The 20632-nt window shown below is 40.5% G+C and overlaps 2 protein-coding genes across 2 annotated transcripts; both read left to right on the top strand.

Moving 5' to 3' along the window:
• Positions 1 to 998: 998 nt before the first annotated feature.
• On the top strand, positions 999 to 7461 carry HCCS (holocytochrome c synthase). Its single transcript, XM_084290704.1, has 7 exons — positions 999 to 1106; positions 1314 to 1449; positions 2097 to 2245; positions 2867 to 3015; positions 3790 to 3909; positions 4725 to 4811; positions 5072 to 7461. Exons 2-7 carry the CDS (start codon positions 1332 to 1334, stop codon positions 5268 to 5270), a joined length of 822 nt encoding a protein of 273 aa, XP_084146830.1. The 5' UTR covers positions 999 to 1106; positions 1314 to 1331; the 3' UTR covers positions 5271 to 7461.
• A 5473-nt stretch (positions 7462 to 12934) lies between these two features.
• On the top strand, positions 12935 to 20364 carry RWDD3 (RWD domain containing 3). Its single transcript, XM_084290959.1, has 4 exons — positions 12935 to 13045; positions 18298 to 18782; positions 19486 to 19601; positions 19700 to 20364. Exons 1-4 carry the CDS (start codon positions 12961 to 12963, stop codon positions 19812 to 19814), a joined length of 801 nt encoding a protein of 266 aa, XP_084147085.1. The 5' UTR covers positions 12935 to 12960; the 3' UTR covers positions 19815 to 20364.
• The last annotated feature ends 268 nt before the right edge of the window (positions 20365 to 20632 follow it).

Raw genomic sequence — 20632 nt, 5'->3', positions numbered from 1 at the left:
TTTTTTCTTTTTTTTTTTTTTTTCACTCTTTTGTGTTCTTGCTGAAAGCTTTCTTTTGTTTTCAGTACTTATATTCTGAATTAGTTTATTATTATTATTATTTTATTTTCTTAAATCTTCACTGTGGATATCTAATTTTGTAGATGGTGGACTTCTGTTGTATTTTCTGGTTTTGCTCTGCTTTTCTGAAGTTGAGTCCGCAGTGTAATATACTTGAAGAGAGTGTGTGCCTCATGGAGGTTGTGATCCTGGTTGAGTGTGATGCTGGAAACTGGGGAGACAGCGACCTACTGCTGTCAACGGCACACTGTACTTCGAGAGAAGTGGAAGTCTGTAGAGAAATGTGCTCTATGGCAGAGTCCTTCTGCCCCTAACCTGCAATGTTTGGGATCAAAGATGTCACTTAGCCTACAAGAGGCTCTTATTCAGCTGCCTCGTGAAGTGCAGCACGGGAAGACCGAAATCTAGTTCAGTGCTGTTTGCACAGCTGTTACGGAGAGGCTTCAGCAAAGCCAAAACTCATAGAGAATAATGTTTTTGAAGCCATGTAGCAACTCCGTGACAGACACGGTGCCAGGCTCTCGCTATGCTTTGGTAGTGAATTCCGGGGTGCAGAAAGGCAGCCTGGAAACAGCTTCCTCTGACAGAGTAGGCCACAAAAGCGCAAGAAGGAGTGAAAGGGCGGGTATCTGACGGAGCTTTTCACCCGCGCGGTGTGGCCACGACCCGTTTCTGTGCTAATTGCGGCGCTTGGAACACCGGGCGCGGCCGTAGCAACGGCTCGCGAAGCCCTCAGGCGCGGGGTGGCCTCGGCTCCGCCTGTCCGGGCTCCGGCGGCGCTGCGGGTGCGAGGCGCCTCCCGCCCCGTGCCGCTGCCCGCCGCCGGGGTGTGCGTGGGGCCGGGGAGCGGCGCGGGCAGGGAGCGGCCCCGCTCAGGCGGCCCGGCCCGGCCCGGCCCGGTCCGCGGGGCCTCGCGGCGGGCGGGCGGCGGCGGCGGCCCTCAGCTGGGCGCAGGCGCGGAGCGGGCCCGCGGCAGGCCCCGGTGTCGGGGCCGTGAGGGGAGCGCTGCGGCGGGGCCGGGCCGGGCCGGGCCGGGCCGGGCTGAGGCAAGGCGGCGGCGGCGGCGGCTCTCGGGGCCGTGAGGCGGCGGCGGGAGCGGAGCGGAGCGGGGGGCGGCCGGGCGGCGGGGGCTGGGGCTGGGGCTGGGGCTGGGGCTGGGCCGGGCCTGACCTTGCCCGCGGGCACGGCGGGGCGCGGGGCTTTGTGGCCGCGCTGTGTTCGCTGTACGGGTGTTTGGTTTTTGTCTGCCTCAGGAGCTCGCTGCAGGGGCCATGGGTCTGTCCGCCTCCTCCCCGGCTGCTGCAGGCCAGCCGCCCGCTGAGCCGGCCAAGCTGCGCCAGGCGGCGTCGCCACCTGCGGAGTGCCCCATGCACCAGGAGACAAAGAGCGGTAATTGCGCTTGGAGCTGAAACAAAACTAACTTCTCACACTGAGCGCTGACAAATGTTTCTCTCAATATTTCTTCTACGACAAAAACTTGAGTCGTTCCCCTCCCTTGCAAGTAGTTTGCAAGTAGCCATTCATAAAAAGAAGCCAGGTGACCATAGAAAGAAGTCAGAGAACCTGTGGGTTGCGCCTGTTTGCCGTGCTGCAGACCCCCAGGACAATGCGCAGGTCACTGTGGATGGTTGCTGGGAGCAGGTGGTTGTCGCTGGAGAACATGCATCTGGGAAAGGGCAGCAGGAGGGTGAGATAAGATAAATGTCAGTATAAGGAGAAATCAGCGCTTTGTTGACAAAATGAACACACGGTGTATTAATGTTGCTGTGGAAATTCTGGCCACAGACAGCTCAGTGTAGGGTCCAGCACAGAGCAGGATATAAGCATTCAAGGGCTGTGTAAGGAGCTTGGATCTTAACATGGTGTTGGGTTCTAAAATAGAAGAAGTTGGAAACTGTAATAAAGTTCAAAAAGAAAAAGTGAAATACCAGCTTAATATTTACATTAGCATTCAATGAACTGTTTCCCGTGTCCTGTCACATCTTGGAGGCTTCATTTTGTAGCAAAACACAAACTGTTTTTTTCCTGTCTTTCAGGTTGTCCAATGCACATGAAGACTCCTGAGCATAGGACTGAGAGCACAGATGATGTTCCTGCACATCAAGAAAGAGCGTATGAATACGTAGCATGCCCGGTGAAGTCTGGTGCATCTCAAGGGAATGATGACATAGATCCTAGCAATATGGTAACTTTCACTTAGTTCACATGTTTTCTTCAGTCTTGTTTCTCCTGAAATGTTATCCCCAAAATGTAAAAAGTGTTGCTGTGAAGATGGAAACTGGTAATTAATGTTATTTTTTCATTTTTAATTTGCTTTTTCTGACTGTATATCCAAATATTTGTATAAAAACATGTTAGATTTTATTTAACATTCTCTTCTTCAAAGTTACGTTGGTTTGATAAAAGGTGTTTTTCCAGTTTGTAGGTATTTCGTGTCACATATTTCTATCTGTTAGTTGGATGCATGGTTTTTATGTTACGTTAGTGGTTTCCAGGTTCTGTGTAACAGCGGTATGCGTAAGTTCTGATGTAGGTCTCTCCGAGATTTCCTCTGATTTACAAAAAAGCACTGCTGATTTGAAAGGTGAAGTTTAGACAAATGGTGTCCTTTAGTCTTCAGTTGACAAAATTGTGGAAAGAGTTTTACAAAAAAAAAAGAGAGGTAACTTTAGTGGACTTACAAAGGCTGAACTTCTTGATCTTTGTAGCAGCTGATTAATTATGCTTAAATTTTTTTCAAACACTAAAATAAACACCCTTTTTCTAGTTCATTGTTCATGTTCATATGATTTTCCTTGTTTTCTAGATGCCTCCTCCTAATCAGCTGCCATCCCCAGGTCAGCCATTTCCATTGTCAACTGTTAGAGAAGAATCTTCCATTCCTAGAGCACATTCTGACAAGAAATGGGTCTATCCTTCAGAGCAAATGTTTTGGAATGCCATGCTAAGAAAAGGGTAAATACACAGAATTACCAAATGAAATCTGCGTGAGCCTGTAATGTGAGATTTATGAAACAGTATCATTAGTTGTTATTCATCAGTAATATTTAAGAGTTTGTGGCAGCATACTCCAAGCAGCAAACAATTAACTTGAGTTTCTAAAAATAACCATTTTTATAAACAGCTTTAAAATAAAGGGTGAGCGGGTCTCAAAGGCCACAATCTCTTTGGTGATCTGCAAGATGGTAGAGAATGTCAGGCAACTGCCACTAGCTCAGAAATTGTTCAATGCATAGGTTTGGAAAAACTTTGTATGACCGCCTGCTTTCAAATGCATTTGGTTTCAGGCTAATCCTATAAACTGTCAGTTCTATGAATCCAAGAACTTTTATTTTGACTATGTAAAATTGCTAAAAAAAATTGAAAATAAAAATTGACTACTAGATATTTTCTGTCTATACAAAACTTAAGTGTAGGCAAGATCTAACTGGTCATTGCATTGTTTGTACATTCTGATAACTTTCTGATCCAGAAGAGCTGTTGACTTTGACTTTTTGTTAATCTATTGACTACAATTTGTGTATCTCTGTGATGATAACGTTGACAACTATGCATTTACACAGAAAATGAACTGGTTCTCAAGATGCTTCAGCGATGAGCCAGCAGTTAGCGTTCTAGCTCTGTCTTTGCATAAACCCTTAAATCTCTTGGTTCAAAAGCCCATCAGATAAAATGAGGAAAGTGGAGGAATTACTCAGTTGTAAATTGTTTTCAAATTCTTATTTTTAGGTGGAGGTGGAAAGATGATGACATAACAAGTGAAGACATGACTAACATCATTAAGATTCACAATCAAAATAACGAGCAAGCTTGGAAAGAGATTTTGAAGTGGGAAGCTCTTCATGCAGTGTACGTACATATGAAATGAAAAGCGAGTCCTTTGGTTTAGCTTTTGCTTTTGTACTCCTTGGAATTAGGATGCCTTTCTAGTTTTTGTGAATATATTCTGGTGCTGATAAATCTTAAAAATCATGATCTTGTAGGATCCCCCATTTTTATTGCCAGGTAGGAAGGTTATTCAGAAGAGCTTGACTAGAACTAAATAATTATGGTGACAAAACTGATCAGCCTTTCGATGGTGTGTATGTAATGTGGATTTGGAGAAGTAAAGCTTCTTACTGCATATGGTTATTTGGGGACTACTTAATTTCCCTCTTTGTTATGAAAAAGGTGAGGGATGTAAATGTTTTATACTGGTGATTCTTAAACTGCATCAGTTTCTAGGTCAGTATAGTCCCTGTTCCTAGAAGATGCAGACTAGTTAAACGTGATGTATGTATAAATTGTTTTCTGAAATTCTATGACCTTCGTTGCAGAGTGGTTTGGATTATGGTTTTTTTTTTTGTTCTTTAATCGTTTTCTATTCTCTAATCCATTAAATTTGTGGATTAGATTTGTGGATAACTACTCTGTTGATGAGTTAGAACAGTGGTGTGGAGCATGTCAAAAGTACTTTATCACTAAATGCTGTCAAAAACTGGGGACTTTTCAAACCATAAAAAATAGCTGGCTTAGATCACTGTAACCAATTTTTTACTGTTGCTATTTCTCCTATTCCATTTTTCTTTTACTAAAATAAATTATTGTCATGGTTTAAACACTTAAAATAAGACCTTGTTTTTTAAAGGTAAAAACCATTTTCTCTGTTCTAATTGGGTTTGTAGGGAATGTCCATGTGGACCATCACTGATGCGGTTCGGAGGCAAAGCAAAGGAGTACTCACCAAGAGCCAGAATACGTTCGTGGATGGGGTATGTGGGCATGAAAGTAGGACTTCTGGTGAGGTGGGAGAGTAGGGAGACATGTCTGAAAACATAGTGTAGAAGTAATTTAAAGATATTATGTGAATGAAATTGCAAGTTATAATTACCAGAAGATTAATGTAGTAGTGAGGGATCTTATACCAGGATCTGGATAAATAAATTCTCTTAAATACAACTTCCACTCCCTCTCCCAGTTTCATACCATCTACACATTAAACTGTCTGCACTGTCTATTATCTGTCTTCCAGATATGAACTTCCCTTCGACAGACATGATTGGATTGTTGACCGATGTGGAAAAGAAGTGCGATACGTTATTGATTACTATGATGGCGGAGCAGTAGATAAAAACTACCAGTTCACTATCCTGGATGTTCGGCCTGCATTTGATTCTCTCTCAGCTGTATGGGACAGAATGAAGGTAGCTTGGTGGCGGTGGACGTCATAACTACTACGCTGCTCCTGCTGTGTGTAATCAGAAAGGAAACCACTGTCTTCTGAGAATGCGAATAAGTGGACAGTAGGACTTGAAATAGAAGTTGACTCCAACTGTGATTTTCATCATCACCACTGTTCTTTGGGGGGGATGTTATGGGTGACGGGGGTATGGGGAAATGCCTTGTAAAGCACACCAGTACTCTATGATATATTTTGAATTAAATAATAAAGTTACAGTAGTAAAAAGATGTATCTTAATTTTCTTAAGAGTTGGGATTTTTTTTTTTTGTCACAGATACTGTGTAAACTTTCTTTAATTTCATGCCTCCAGTGCTGTGCCAAACACATGAGGTTTCTGGTTCTGACTGGAGTTTTGAGTATTACTTGAAAAATAGTGAAAACTGGAAATTTCATGAATGGTTTCACGTAGTTACACTATTTATGTACTCAGATGATAAAGCATAAAAGATTTGGTGTTACAAACTGCATAGTTTAACTATAGAAGACTACATAATGGTTTTTACATGAGCGCTTTGCCTGTTCAAACATGTTTTCTCAGAAAATTTCAGTCAGATCTAGTCTGTTAAAAGAAATACAGTATGAGTATTTTTAAAGGTGTGTTGAAAACGTGGAGAATATACTCATGCTTTAATTTGCAATTTATCTTGAACAGGTGATTTAGAGGCAGGAAAGTAGTGTATCAGTTGGTTTTTCAACAATCTGAAAGGGGATAAGGTTGATCTTTACTGGATATTTATTTGAGTATTTAAAGGGTTTGTTTTATGATGTAAGAAAATTTTAGTGTGCTTAAGTATTTTTGTCTTTATTATGTCAAGACAGAAGCTATATTTAAAGAATGTTTCATGTATTGCATCTGGATTTTGTATCTTAGTTTCATCAACTATAGAGTAGTGGTTTTTATATATATAATGCAGAGTCGCACAACCGTGTATGACTGTGTAGTCATGTTTCTGCATGGTGATTATAGTGAGGCATATTACAGATGTATAGATAATTTGGCTAAAAGGATATCTGAAGTGCGAGAAAATAAGAATGATTTGAGTGTTTTCTAAGACTTATGCATGTTAATGCTGTGAAGCTTAAATATGATTGATGTTTGTGCTTAATAAGGGAAACTAACTTTTTTTTTTTTTAAGTCTTCCAGTGTAATAGCTTTATTCCTCCCTTTCATCATACGCTACTGTTGAGAATGAGACCTCCCTGCAAAACACTTGGGAATAGAAGGAATAACCAAGTATTATGTTGTAGCTTCTCAAGTCAGAGTTTCTTCATGAAACTTCAAAACTTTTAATTGGGAGGAACCAGCTGTACAATAATTTTCTGAAAGTAGCTATTTTTAACTGAAAATAGAAGCCTTTTTATTTTATTTTATTTTATTTTTAGTATTTCAGTAAAGTAGCTCTTCCCATTTAGGAAAACTATTCAGGGAAGCCACCATACTTTGTAGTACCAACAAAGACAAATGGCTCCTACTTCAGAGGCCACAGTCCTTCAAGGTAGAAATAAATCTTAACCAGAAGTCAAAAATGCTAAAAAAACGTAACCCTCATTCTTACCCATTTCCACTTTTCCACATTCCTTTTCCCTCTTTTTCAGTGAACCATATATATATAAATCAAAAATAGCTTGGAGAAAAAAAGTAACCTTTAATCTGAGGAGGCAATATATATACTAGATACGAGGAGTGTGTGAGCTTGTATGAAGCATTGTATCTGATAAAAGAGATGTTCCTCTCAGTTCTAACAGCAAAGACTGAGGGCCACAGCTTTTTGATTTTTTTTTTGATTATTTGTTGTTTCTGTGTATGCATTTGGTAACAATATATGTGGAATTCTGATTCTGTATTTCTCACAAATAAGTATGGAGAAGGTACAACAATGGAGGGAGTGCTTTAGAAGCTTCAAACTAACTAGCCTGTACTGTTGATTTCGGAAGCTTGACATTAAGTGTGTTACGAAGACTTTAATTGCTAAATCTGATAAAACATGTCTTATGCCACTTCATGAGTTTACTATCTTTGGTTATGTTCCCAGTTTCCTAGATTCAAAATTGTTCTGTTTTAATTCATTCTACTGTTCTGGAATTCATTCAACTATTAATAAAATGCAGTTCTTTGTCATTCAAACAAAAAGGAGAATCAAATAAATATACTTTTCTTAACGTTGGTATTTGGTATATATTTCTAGCTTTAAGAATTATTAATATAAGCTCTTGTATGTATTACATAAGAATTCTTACAGTCTGTTACAACACATCTTTGAATATGTACTGCTCATACACTTAGAAGACAGAAAAAAAGAAAAAAGGACTAATTCAAGTAATACCCAACCAAACCAGCAGATTTCAGAATAAGAGCATATGACAATTATTTTCATCCTGAGTCTAGCTAACTTGAGAAGAGAGGAATTCAATTTTTTTTTTTTTTTTTTTAGTAATCATTGGAATATAAATTAAATACTTTCTACAAGACTTTTCTAAGACTTAATGAAATAAACATGCAATTTTTCCTTTTTAGGTTTGGGTTACCTTCTGCATGATGTTGGCAATTCACTATTTCTAAGATAGGTGTCAGTGTGATTAGAATTCAAATATAAAACTTAGAAAACAGTGATTTAAATTGTAAGTTTTACCCTTTGGGGGATGGTTTCACTGTAAAACTATTATCTAGGGTTGCTAAAAGGTAATTGTGTGTGTGCAAGTAAAAATACATATATCTATATCCCTCCTATGTAAGTATAGAAAGGTATGTAGCATTGATAAGAAAAAAATAAATGAAAAATGATGAAAAAAAGTGAAGTGTCCTGATCAGGCCCTCACATGGCATATTTGAGCACTGTCAAGCTCCCAGTCACAGTTAGGCTGAAAGAAGTTCAGAACCTGACTACTTTTAAACAAACTTAGTAGGCAACTTCAGCATGCATTTTTACTCTCAGTGAAAGAAAACGCATTCCATTTATTACACTGTCTTAACTTTGTTCAAGGTAAATTGCAGGCAAAGATCTATATGCAGTGAGTCAAGTAAGCATTGATTCTTTTGGCATTGTTAGTAAGAATCTATGGTCACACTAGATACGTCATTTTGTAAAAAGCATCCTTTCCTATTTGTGTTAGATGATGAATCACTTTTATGTGCATCTTCAAGAAAAAATGGCTTGTCAAGCTCCTAGAGAAAGAACCTGAAATTCTTTCATGAATGTGACAGATGCTTCTATTTAGTCTTAATACTTGTATGTCAAACTGTGCAGAAACTTGTGGGTAGAGTACTAGTCCTGACTCCAAATCTAGTTGTGTGGCCTTGAACACATACATGTATGAAAGGATATGACATTTACCCTCCTGAACAGTCCCACTCATGCTGTTGAGGGCTACTCACAAGACATGACTGCATCTTTGCAGCATGCATGCATGTTTATGACTGGACTCTGAATTAATTCAATTTTCAAAGGATAATATCTAAGTATTGGAAGCATTGGTACTGTTTTTAGGCCTCATTGAAAAAAATAAAATAATACACTGTTTCCTCTGTTGACATTGCAGCTTGGACCATAATCTGTCTTAGAAAATAGAAACCATCACATTTCTTTTCAGTGTAGCTAGTAAAAAGAAAATCAAGGACTAAGTCATGATTTTTGTTTTCTAATATTTTGCCAATTCTGTGGTAACTACAACAAATTTTAGCAGTTTTTCTAACATGCTGCTGCTCTCGCCTTCAGCTTCTGAAGACCACAACCCCATAAACCTTCTGTCTACAGAGATAGCTAAAGCTTTAATTGATCATTAGTAGACTTTCAAAATGAGTTTCTATCTGCCAAAAGATTAAGTGTCTTAGGGAATTGACTTGAAGCGGTGTGATTAATAGAGGATAAATGCAAGGGCCTTCAAAAACACTGCTAGACCACAAATCCTTGAAAAATTTCCTTCTAAAATATTAAATGGAAAAGCAATATATATATATTTGTCTCTCAAATTGGAGAAGCCTTTTTAAAGATATCAATGAGAATTTATTAACTCTAATTTTCAAAAAGTAAAGAGCAAAATGTCATGAAAATGCTGAATTTTACTTCAGAAGAAATGATTCATTTTTTGGCAGTTTTATTTGGAAAGTAAATTTTAAGTTAAATGAATTTATTTCAACAACGACAATAAAACACAAAACAAAACAAAAAAAAACTGCTTTGGGCCAAAAAACAAACAAACAAAAACTTTTCTACTCATCATAATTGAGAATACTGAGGAACAACATCACTTCATGTTTTATCACAACTAGAGGGGTTGCTTCTCCTTCTGCCTTCTTTCAGCTTTCACCTTTTAGGTCATTTTGAGTGATTTTTGCAAGTTTTTATGTTGCTTTCTATTGGCAATTTTTGTACAAGCCACTTTTGGGAAAACTGACACCACTGAGATAACACTTACTGATGTTACTAGAGAAATAATGGCTTGGTTTCTTAGGTATCTGAAATATTAGTGCTATTTAACTTAGTTAAGAACATGGTAAAGGTAACATTGTCTGCATTAGAACTGTTAACATCGGTGTAGCAGAGGACAGTAGCTGCAGCTGTCCTACAGCAACACTGAAAGATGGATGTGATTTGTATTGCACTTAGAGATGAATTAATACATACAGAAATTGTGAAGGAGAAATTCAATGTTCCCTTAAAAAGTTTGAGAATTAAATTTTGCGGCTAAACGATTTTCCCTAATCAAAATGTTCACATCACCTAATGTCTCTGAGATAGGTATTAAGTGGTGTTTAAATTGAAATAGTATTTTCATTACACTCTGTAATAAACATTTTCATTTAGGTATCATTGTTGTAGTGCTTTTTGTTACGATGCTTACTTTCAAACTGTTAAATAGAATCTTCCAAACTGCTAATTTCTGAGCATAAATTGTAAATGATATATTAGTAGGCTGGGTGAATTAAGGTAATTTGTGATTTCTCTTTTTATCCAAAGGTTCTTACCTTTGGATAAAAGGTTTGGATTATAGCATATGTTAAGCATATATTATTTGACTCTGTCCTGATAACCACCACAAACCGTTATCATAGAGTAATCGAAAGATGATGTTAGTCACTTGAGTATTATTCTTGAATTCTTGAAATTTCATTTGATAGGGCTATAGAATGCTGTCATATAGAAGATGAAACTCTCCAAATTAGTTATGTTTCTAATTTAGAAAAATGCCTATGTATGTGTGTACCTGTGGAGGCAGGTTAGCCCTGAGCTTATTCATTAGATGTTCTCACCTGTGTAAGCATATTCAGGTAAAATCTTTGCAAGTTCCTGGACCCAGCACCAAATCCTGGAGGTACATCAGTTTCCAAAGTATCCGTGTCTTGGAAGCAGCAGCATCTATTCTAGGTGAAACTACTGGCTGTTCTGTAAAGAATCAGCACAAAACTTAGGGGTAAGCAGGCAAATTTGATCTTAATGGATGGATTTTTAATGAGCTTTGCAGAAACACTGTCCCCCAGCTCTCCCTTTCCCAGCAGTATCATCAGTTTAGCCATCACACTCATGCCGTGGTTATGGGATCCTCAATACTGTTTGCTCTCTGACCCTTGAATAGGCAACTGAAGTGATTTTAGACTCTTTTTAGTGGTCCTTTAATGCCTTCTATAGTACATACTTTTAGGACCGCATATAGTTGTGGTAGCTGGGACAGGAGGTTGGCTGGCATGGAAATGATGGCAAAAGTATATATAGATGCATGGTCCAAATCAATATTTTTTTTCAAATGTCTGTCTACTCTGTTATTCACCACTCAGTTTAGGGGAGAACAGGTCTAAATGCACACTTTTATATCTAATCACTTCTGGCTGTCGATGCAACATGTGATTGATTGGGGGGTCATAATTATTGTAATCGGAAAGGAAAAGATACCACTTCTGCAAATAACACTGGGGAGAATAATCTTATTGATCTATGAAAGGTTGCATTCTGTTTGCTTTGTCAGACAAAGTGGAAAATACTGGTATCAGCGGTATTTATGTCAGGATGCTGGAGGTATTTTAATATAGGTTAACTCTAAAAAGTGAGATTTTTTTTGAACTTTATTTGCCATGTGTTGATGGGAAAGCAGCCATTTAGAGACATGAATATAGCTGATGTTTTTCTATCAAACACTACAATGTTTCAATGTTTGAAGAAAAAAAAAAAAGTGAGAAAATAGATCTTGACTTCCAATTTAATAATAATGGAATATGAAGGCCAGATTGTAACTGTAGAAGTTCATTTCAAATTTAAATATTTAGCATTTTCACTAGTCTGCGAATACAAGAAAATTTATTACATTAAGATGGAATTTAGATCTTTGACATGAAGCTGATATTTTCATAGTGTGAAAAATATCAAGCTGACATTATACTGTCTCATTTGATGACTTCCAAATGTCAGAGTGCAGTAACTTATTCATAGGGACCTCTATGTCTTGTGATAGTGTCAATTTAAAAGACATTTACACTGACTTTTTTTTATTTAAACATGTAAAATGGAATATGCAAAGTGAATGAGGAGAAGGGGGAAAGACCAGGGGCAAGAAAGTTCTCAATAATAGAATAAGGCACTTTTAAGGCTAATTTCCACGAAGCCTTCTGACAGCTGCATGGACTGCTGCCTCACAGGACTTCTGACAGCTCCGGTCTTATTCCTGTTCGCATTATTTCACTTGTTCCCAGCTCAGCACTCCGGTATTTCTTGGTATTTCAACAGAACATATGGCATTAAAAATAGAATGATATACTTTCCTGAAAAAAATAAGCCCCTCCTCATCCCTTGATTTTAAAAGTGATTTGTAATAAATAAACTTCAGTGATGTATGCCCACTGCTGTCTAATCTTTCAGCCTCCTGTTGCTTTTCTAGTTGGGGAGTCTTACAATATGGAAAACGTTGAATAATACCTCTTTGAGGTGATTAGACCTGTGCATTATAAAATTGCCTGTAGAAGACCTCAGTCAAGAGACCACTGGAAGGACCATAAAGCCACCATAGTTGACTCCAAGAAGCACAAATTTAACATTCTTTGTATACAGACAGAGCTGATGTGCTCATATTTGTACATGCATGTCAGTATCCATCAGTTTGGTTTGCGCAGCTACGTGTGGCTGCAGCATGGTTCTGAGGATGTAAATTGTATCACAACTGTGTGCTGCGTTGAAGAAACGTGGCTGTGGAGGCCAGCTCCGTGCTGCTGCATGGCCTCAGCAGAAGGGTCGGGCCGCTGCTCTGCCGCACGGCTTGCGACTTGACCATCGCCTCTGTTACAAGCACGGTGCGTTCACGCAGCACGGCTCCATTTAACGCATCCAGCACGGGCCAGGAATCGTCGTGCCAATTTCTACACCCAGGCACCGTGCTTTTAACAAAACACCGCTGAGAATCGCGCTGGGGCGTTTCGTGCTCCGCGCAGGTCCCGTTTCACACCGCGCTGGGCTGCGCTTGCCGCCAGCCGCAGCCCGTCCTCGATACCCCCGAGGCAGCCCCGGGCGGCCATTTTGTGGCGGCGCTGCCCGCCGGGCGCCCCTTCCTCCTTCCCCTCGGCCCCCGCCTCGCCCCGGAGCCGAGGGCACCGGCCCGGCCCCGCTCCCCCCGCCCCGCGGGACAACCGCAGGCCAGGCCGGGCCGCGGCGCTGCCCCCTGCCGGCGGCGGGGCCGCCTCCCTGCGGGCGGGCGCGGCCATGTCGGGGCAGGCGCTGGAGGAGCTCTCGGCGCTCGCCGCCATCTACTGCGAGCCGGACGCCTGCGAGGTGCTGGCGGTCTCAGGTGACGGCGGCGGCGCCGGCTGCGGTCCCGCTCGGGGCGCTTCCCCCGGCCCGGCCCCGGGAGGAGGCGCTGCGGGGCCGCTGCCCACCCCCTGCCCACCCCCGGCGTGCCTGCAGGGGCGATGCCCGCCGCGCAGCGCCCCGGCGCTCTGGGTGCGGGCTGTGCAGGGGCGCTGCGGGTGTGCCCTGGGTGGGAAGGAGACAGCGGCGCCCTGCTTGCTGCCGCCCGCTCCTGGCTGCGGGGCGGGGCGGGGCGCTGGGAGCGCAGCGGCTGCAGGATCCGTGGCTCCGCGTTGTCTGCGCCAGCCTTGGCTTGGCGGCCATTGCGCAGAGCACGGATTGTAGAGGTGAATTGTGGCAGTCGGTGCTGCTGCAGTGCCGAGGTGCCCCGTCAGCAAGGGGCAGGACAGCTCAGTCGGTCCGATGTGCTCCCACAGCTACTGCCGGGGTCAGGCAGGCAGTGCCAAGCAGGATGTGCGGGCAGTGCGTGTCTGTGCAGACCCAGAGCGCGGGTAGGTTTTGCTCAGTTCCTACCAGAGATGTGACACCTCTCCCGTACACTTTTGGTGATTCTGTATAATATGCAGCTTCCCTGGTGTCACGGGTGCTGCTGTAGCATGCTGCCCAGCTCCACAACCCGGCAGGGGCTCCCTGCCGGGTGCACTGCAAAGAGGTTACCAGGGGAAGGCTGGTAAAACCTGATTGAATGTCCTGCCTTGACATCTTGTCTGCCTATGTACTCAGCCCCAAAGTACTGAGATTGACAAAGACACACTTTTTGTTTCTTCTTCTGTGAGAATGGCTGAGCACTGGCAGGGGTTGTGGCATTTCCCTCTTGGAGCTCTGCCTGTGGCCCCTGGCCCTGCCTGAGCAGGCACTTGGGCAGGGTGACCTCCAGAGGGCCCTGCCGCCTCGGCCCGTCTGTAAAAACTGCTTTGGGGTGAGATTGCACGTGGCTCTCTTTAAGTGACTCACCTGAAATGGTTACTAAGAAATTCATTGAATAAACCCCAAACTTTCCTTTTAAAATAGTTGTAGAAATAGATTCTCAGAAAACAACAGGTAGCTATTTGAAAAGAGAACATGTAGACAGCCTCAGAGGGCTGAAGACATCAGCGTCTGCATGGAGAACAATTAACTGGGGTAATCTAAAAGTAGAATTGTTTTGTGTCTAGATCTGCGACACACCTCTTGCTCTAGCGTAGGCAGGTAGTTCTGATATTTTTTCAAGTGGTATTTAAAATATGATTGATGAAATGTTTCAATTGAGTTTTATTTTCTTAAAAGTCATAAAGTTCAGCAATGTTTTTTTCAGGCATCATTTGAAAATACAGTATCCAGGCTTAACAGATGTTCATTAAAAAAAAAAAAAAAAAGTAATCATATCTCAGCATTGCATATGCATGTCTGTTTCTCCGAGTCTTTTAGAAAAATATATGCACATCTTTCTCTGTGCTTCATATATAGCAAAATGTTTTTGTGTTAAGTTACCAGGACATAAAAGGCTTAGAAGCCTTCCTGGGACATGAAGCGATGTGCTATGAGTGCACATGGGAACAGGTTGTATTTATATTGGCCACATTCTCATGATGTTTTAGAATCATGTATATCTGGCTTATTGCCATTGTTTTCTGCTGGAATTGAGAGTATCATTTACAGTATTGATTGTTGGCAATTTTCTTACTTTGGGAATTTACTTCTCTTTTAATTTGCTACAAAATCCCTAAGTTAGTATAAAATGAAGTTTTGCTATATTCACTAGCTTGTTTGCTTTGTCTCTTCAAACTGTGTAAATTGTCATTGACAAACAGTGCACAGAGGTAACTTCCAGTAAGACTGTTATGTTCTGCTAACCCTAATATATAAAGAATAATTTGCATGTAGATCCACAGGATCAAAAAGGAGGCCACTGGGGATTTATGGTTTTGAGGAATGTAAGAAAATGCTTTTGCAGATCTCTGGGTATGCTAAAAATTTCAGCTTCCCAGAATTTAATGGTGAACTATTCAGAACGTAAAATATGTTTTTATCCAAACCAATGTGTTGATGAATTTAAGTAAACTAATTACAGAGTATCTTTCTTACCTTACGTATCTATTTAGAAAGATTAGTGTTACAGATAGAAATTCATAATTTATTTGTTAATCCGTTCTCTTCTGGTTTGCTCACCCAGTTTGCTATAAAAATATATTTATATATTCTGAGCTTGTACTTTAATAGGTGCCATTTTCTGAATTTAAAAATAGACCGCATGTGTTGCATAAAATGCCTTTGGGCAGGAGAGGAGGGGGATATCTGTCTGGTTGACATGGAACATAAGAAAAAATCTGAAGTATGCTAGAGCTAAATATACTGATAAGCGTGCCGCTATGGGGGAAAATAGGTTAAAATGTATTGAGTTTAGTCTTATTAGCACATTAAATGCCAACAGAATGGTCATACCCAACCCTTTATTTTAGGAATAATCACCATTTTGTTGTGAAGGCAACTCAGACCTTGTAGCATGTGCAAACAAAGGAAATATTTCTTTAGAGCCTAGCTACGAAGGACGGCGAGCACTCGCTCTTTGTTCTGCCAGCAGTCTGCAGTGCTGGCGCAGAACATGGATGCTGCGATGCTGAAATAAACTTTACACATTGTAGCCCCACGAACTTTTTGAACCAGTTCTCCTTTTTAAAAGTAAGTCTGCAGCAGATGTAAATGAGAGTGGCTGGGATTTTCGCGACGGCTCAGAGTGATACACCTTGGGATGTGAGGCTGTATGGCTGCCTTCAGATTAGTTCATCATCACCGGGAAAGGTGTGAGATTGTTGCAGGCTTACAAATGCGATCAGGGCGGCAGGAGGCCCTTGCCGAAGGGGCAGGTTGGCCTGTCTGGCTATCCCTCAGTTAATCTGAGCTGGTGAGACCTGTTGTGACAAGTCAGTGAAAAAATCCTAGCAGGATTGTCAGAAAGGTAACTTGGTTTTCTGTCGCTGTAATTAAGCTGGCACTGGCGTATTGTTCTTCAGCTCGTCTATGGGCTGTGCATTTCAAAATTTATTGGCAACCCAGCTTAAAACAAGGCGTCTCTTGGGCAGGAACCTGAGGATGTTGGTGGTGTTCAGCCAAACACTGCTTGCTGTCAGCCAGCAGCGTGCGGCTGGACGGAGCGCTCTGCTCTGTCAGGCATGGCGCTCGGCCTGGGGACTGCCCTGGCTCCTGGGCTGCACGGCAGGCTCCTCTTCTTGGGTGTGTGCTTAGGATAACGGCAGAGCAGCTATAATTGCTGGTGCCCAGCAAGGAGTGTTTGACAGGGCTGTTTCAGCTGAAGGTGGAGGCTGGAGCGGGAAGGCTCGAGGTCCCGGCCTAGCTGCTGCCTGTCAGCAAGGGCTGTGAGCGGTGCCTGCTGCCAGGCCGGTGCCCCAGAGACTTGAATCTTTTCCAGGGCTGGTGTGCTTCTCTGGAATAAACTTGCCTTAAAAGCAGCCTGGAATCTTTAGCAGGGTCTTAGAAGGCTGGAGAGCAGCTTCTGCTGGCAAGGAATGAGGCTTTGACCCTGGAGGTATGGGCATGGGTGGGCGTAATCTCATTTAATTTGCTGGATTTGCATCTTCTACTTTCAGCACCAGATCTGACTCCACTTACGTAGTGAGGGTCTGTAGTTGTTTGAGGCTTCACTATTGTAATACTAGAGTTTACTTTTTGTTTTTGATGGGTTTGCTTATTTTGTGATGGCTCTGACCTAGAGTGTTCTTCATGTGAACCAAGAAGGAATTTTGGAGACAGACCCTTGGCTAAGCAATCTAAAATACTTTTGTCTGTCCAAGTCACTTTTAGTTTCTTTCACTTATTTAATATGGTTTAAATATAAAATCACAGAGAGTACTGAGGTTGGCTAGCAGTGTCAGCAATGCTAATCAAACATAATTCAACTGACTGTCGTGCAAAGGAAGACAAGGTAGGGGGAGAGGAAGGCAAGTCACTTCAAAAGAGCTCCTCGGAAACTCAGCTCTGCTCTAATCTGCTTTTCAAATCTGGCTTCTCCTGCCCTCATAGAATGAATCAACCTGACATTAGCAACCTGACATTAGCCTTTTTCTTTTTTTTTTTTTTTTTTTTTTTTTTTTAATAAGAAATGGGGTGGAGTGTTTGGGATGCATCAAAAGGGTGAAGCAAGAACATCTGAAGAAGTTCACCTTTTGTCTATTACCCCCCCCTCCCTTTTTTTTTTCTTTGTTGTAGGTCTTTGTCCCCTCTTTTCACGTTATGAAGTTTTGTATTGTTTTTCTGTGAAACATGTTTTAGTCAAGAAGGACTTTATTGCAGGAATTACTGTACAGAACTTTCATATTGTGTCTTGGAGTATGTGATTTGTCAGGAGAGTGTGGTCTTTTGTCCTTCATGCTACATGCCGTATGTATACTTTTCACACTGAAAATGATTGTATTCTGAAATACACCAAGAACATATTTTCAGTATGTATCTGTATATATATACACATTTTATATATGAATACGCGTATACGTGTATGTGGATGTTTCTAGTATTTCATAGAATCATAGAATATCCCAGGTTGGAAGGGACCCATAATTTAAGGTCATTTAAGGACCCATATTTAAGATCAAATGTACAATAGCAAAGTTTTAATTTTCTCAATCCAAATGTTGTAGATGCAGAGAAGTTGACAGAAAAGAAATAAATAGAGTTTATCTGAAAGTTGTAAGGGACAAAGAATCTATGACTTTTTTCTTTCTATGTCTGTTTTCAGTGTTGAACTGCTTTTGAGTGGTCATGTCTTCAAAAATACTCAGTATAAGTCTGTTTGCCTTGTGCTGGTGTTGGTGGTAAAAGCCCTACAGATTTTTCTGGGAGCAAAGTTAGGGCACTGCTGAGTCCCTCTATTTTCAGTTGTCCTTGCTACTGCTATTGACCTGCAGAAGCTGACTTAAGTGTTTCTAGGACGATTCTTTATTACTGGCTTGTCTAGACTTTAAAAGAGCCAAGAGGTGTGAATGCTTTATAGAATGTGTTAAATAACTTTCCCTCTAATATGATATGGAAGTGTTTCATTTCAGGATTCCCTGCAAGTACAGCTTGAGGCATTGTTTGCAACCCATCCCCTGTTGTGTCCCCCTTCCCCCCTGAAAACACAATTTTTAATATAGAATGGCAGTCATTGGAGTTGAACTGATAAAGAAAATAGTTGAAAAACGTATGTTATTAAGTTCAATTTTAAGCAAACTATTAATATTTATTTTTTATACTTTCCAGAAACGCATGGAATCACATTTAGAATTCAAATCAACGTGAAAGAACTACTGGATACAGATATACTTTTAAAGCTGTTATTTCATTTGCCAGTTAATTATCCATCAACTCTACCAGAAATTTCTGTTAACTCAGACCAGCTTACAAGGGCCCAGTGTACAGATGTGAAAGATAAATTACTTGAACAAGCAAAGAAACATCTTTCTGAACCCATGGTGCATGAGCTGGTTCTTTGGATACAGGAGAATCTTAAATATGTCATTAAGCAACCAGCAACAGTTTACAATGAAAAAACTACTTTGTCAAAAGCAGAAAGTACAGAGGACGCTATCTGGATGCTCCTTTTGCATTTAGATCACATGAGAGCAAAGGCAAAATACGTCAAAACTGTGGAAAAATGGGCTTCAGATCTAAGGCTGACTGGAAGACTGATGTTCATGGGCAAGATAATATTGATTCTTCTTCAGGGTGACAGGAGCAACATTAAGGTGCAGGAACAATGAATGTTGACTAGTTCTATCGATTTAGTACTGAAACCTGTGTCTGAATATTTTGTGTGTGTTTTTCTAAGATTAACAATTTTGGAAGCAGATTGATCATTAGGAGAGTAGGAAGGCCCTACAACTTTATTCTGTATATAAGAAACAGAAGTTATGTGAGAAAGAAACCAGTGAAGCATGTGGCTTGTATTCCTTTGCTTCCCACTGGAATTATACTCCTCTATTCCCTGTGTTTCCTGAGTGTAACATGCCCAGATTCGTTCTCCTCTATTTCTGAAGCACTCCAGAAAATATTCCAGAAAACAGAAAAGTTGTAATGAGAAATTAATAATAGACTATTTGTAGCTCATTCCTAACTGTCTACTTCCGTGATATTTAAGCCACCAGGTGTTCCTACTGCACATTTGAACTTGTCTGTCCTTACATTTTCTTGCTGCATCAGGCAGGCCTTTGTGGTGATACTGGAGTAGAATGTTCTTATTTTTCAGACTCAAGTTCTCTGGGTCATTTAAGAATGTGCTCAGCTTCAAGCTGATGAATTGAAACAGGCGTACACTTTTTGGAGTTGGCGCTTTCAAAATTTGATTTCTGTGTTCTGAAGAAAGATCTTTGTTTCATATAGATTTTTGAATTTTACTAAACTTCAAAGGTACTAGGTGACATTTAATATTTTGTTCTTTTTGTCACTTAGGAGTACTTGATTCTTCAGAAAACTTCTAAGGTAGATGTGGACTCAAGCGGAAAGAAATGCAAAGAGAAAATGATTAGTGTACTGTGTGAGACAAAAGTACAACCACAGCATAAAAGGTATAATTTAATACTGTTGTGGACAGAAAAGTAACTGAATTGATAATTACATTCTGACAAATCAAGGCATATTCATGAATTTCTCTTGTACAATGTAGGTTTCAGATGTTTGAAGTCAAAGAATATTCAACGCTGGATGAGCTACAAAAGGAATTTGAAGCTGCAGGACTTGCGACTCTCTTCTCTGAGTTTGTGCCTCCTCTCTTAAAGTAAAAATAAAACACTGGACTCTGACCAAAGCAGCAGTCGATTGCAGATGCTGCTGTAAGATGCAAAGACTATTTCGACAAACATTTTCTGGAGAAAAAAAAGAAAGTCTGAAGTATGTATCCTTTTGCAGTAAGGAGAAAGCAACTCATACATTATGAATTGATGATCTTTTGACTTCTATGCATTATAACTTTTTCAAAGGAATGTGGAGTTAATTGTGATATTTGCATGGCAAACATGAAAGACAAGGAGGAAGTCATGTTAAAATAAGTCTTTCAATTAAACTGTTTTTCAGTCCCTGTTTTCAGTGTTGTTTTTTTTTTTTTTCTTTTTTTTTTTTTCTTTTGTGATAGTGGTCTTTCATAATGGCCTGCTAGAAAGTATGACTAATTTCACTATGAAAGCTTATATTTTTTTTAAAAGCATAGCAAAACAGATTTGAAGACAAGAGGACAGCATATACTTAATAACCATCAGGTGTTCATCTGCGAACTTTTCCTTCTCTATGTACTTGAATCTATAAATATTGGAGTGTTGATTTCAAGAAAAAGTTCGTGTGATTTTGGGATCTAAACAAAAACTGGAAGTGTCTTTCTGAATGTTACTCTAAAATGTATAAAGCAACTCAAGTGGAGAACTTAAATTGATTAAAATTATGTATATCATCTGAGGTAAAGCCAATTGTATTTTCTTTCATAGTTTACAGATTTCTTTTTGCACTTTGGTTTTACTGACTGCTTATTTAGATATCTTGACTCAATTAAACTGTTAGAGCAGTATATATAGAGAGTTCAGCCTTCTATCTCAAGACTTACGTTAAG

This window comes from Netta rufina (genome assembly GCF_964035555.1).
Source record: "Netta rufina genome assembly, chromosome: 8".
In the NCBI taxonomy this organism is placed as follows: domain Eukaryota; kingdom Metazoa; phylum Chordata; class Aves; order Anseriformes; family Anatidae; genus Netta; species Netta rufina.
Note: the sequence above shows the minus strand (reverse complement) of the source record. Positions and strands in the feature narration are given on the sequence as shown.

Excerpts from the sequence above, each read along its gene's own strand:
- RWDD3 (XM_084290959.1), top strand. The coding sequence starts at position 12,961 with ATGTCGGGGCAGGCGCTGGAGGAGCTCTCGGCGCTCGCCGCCATCTAC. Across the intron at positions 18,783-19,485 it reads GTGACAGGAGCAACATTAAG|GAGTACTTGATTCTTCAGAA; the intron begins GTGCAGGAACAA and ends TTTGTCACTTAG. Across the intron at positions 19,602-19,699 it reads GTACAACCACAGCATAAAAG|GTTTCAGATGTTTGAAGTCA; the intron begins GTATAATTTAAT and ends TGTACAATGTAG.
- HCCS (XM_084290704.1), top strand. The coding sequence starts at position 1,332 with ATGGGTCTGTCCGCCTCCTCCCCGGCTGCTGCAGGCCAGCCGCCCGCT. Across the intron at positions 3,910-4,724 it reads TGGGAAGCTCTTCATGCAGT|GGAATGTCCATGTGGACCAT; the intron begins GTACGTACATAT and ends TTGGGTTTGTAG. Across the intron at positions 4,812-5,071 it reads AGAATACGTTCGTGGATGGG|ATATGAACTTCCCTTCGACA; the intron begins GTATGTGGGCAT and ends TCTGTCTTCCAG.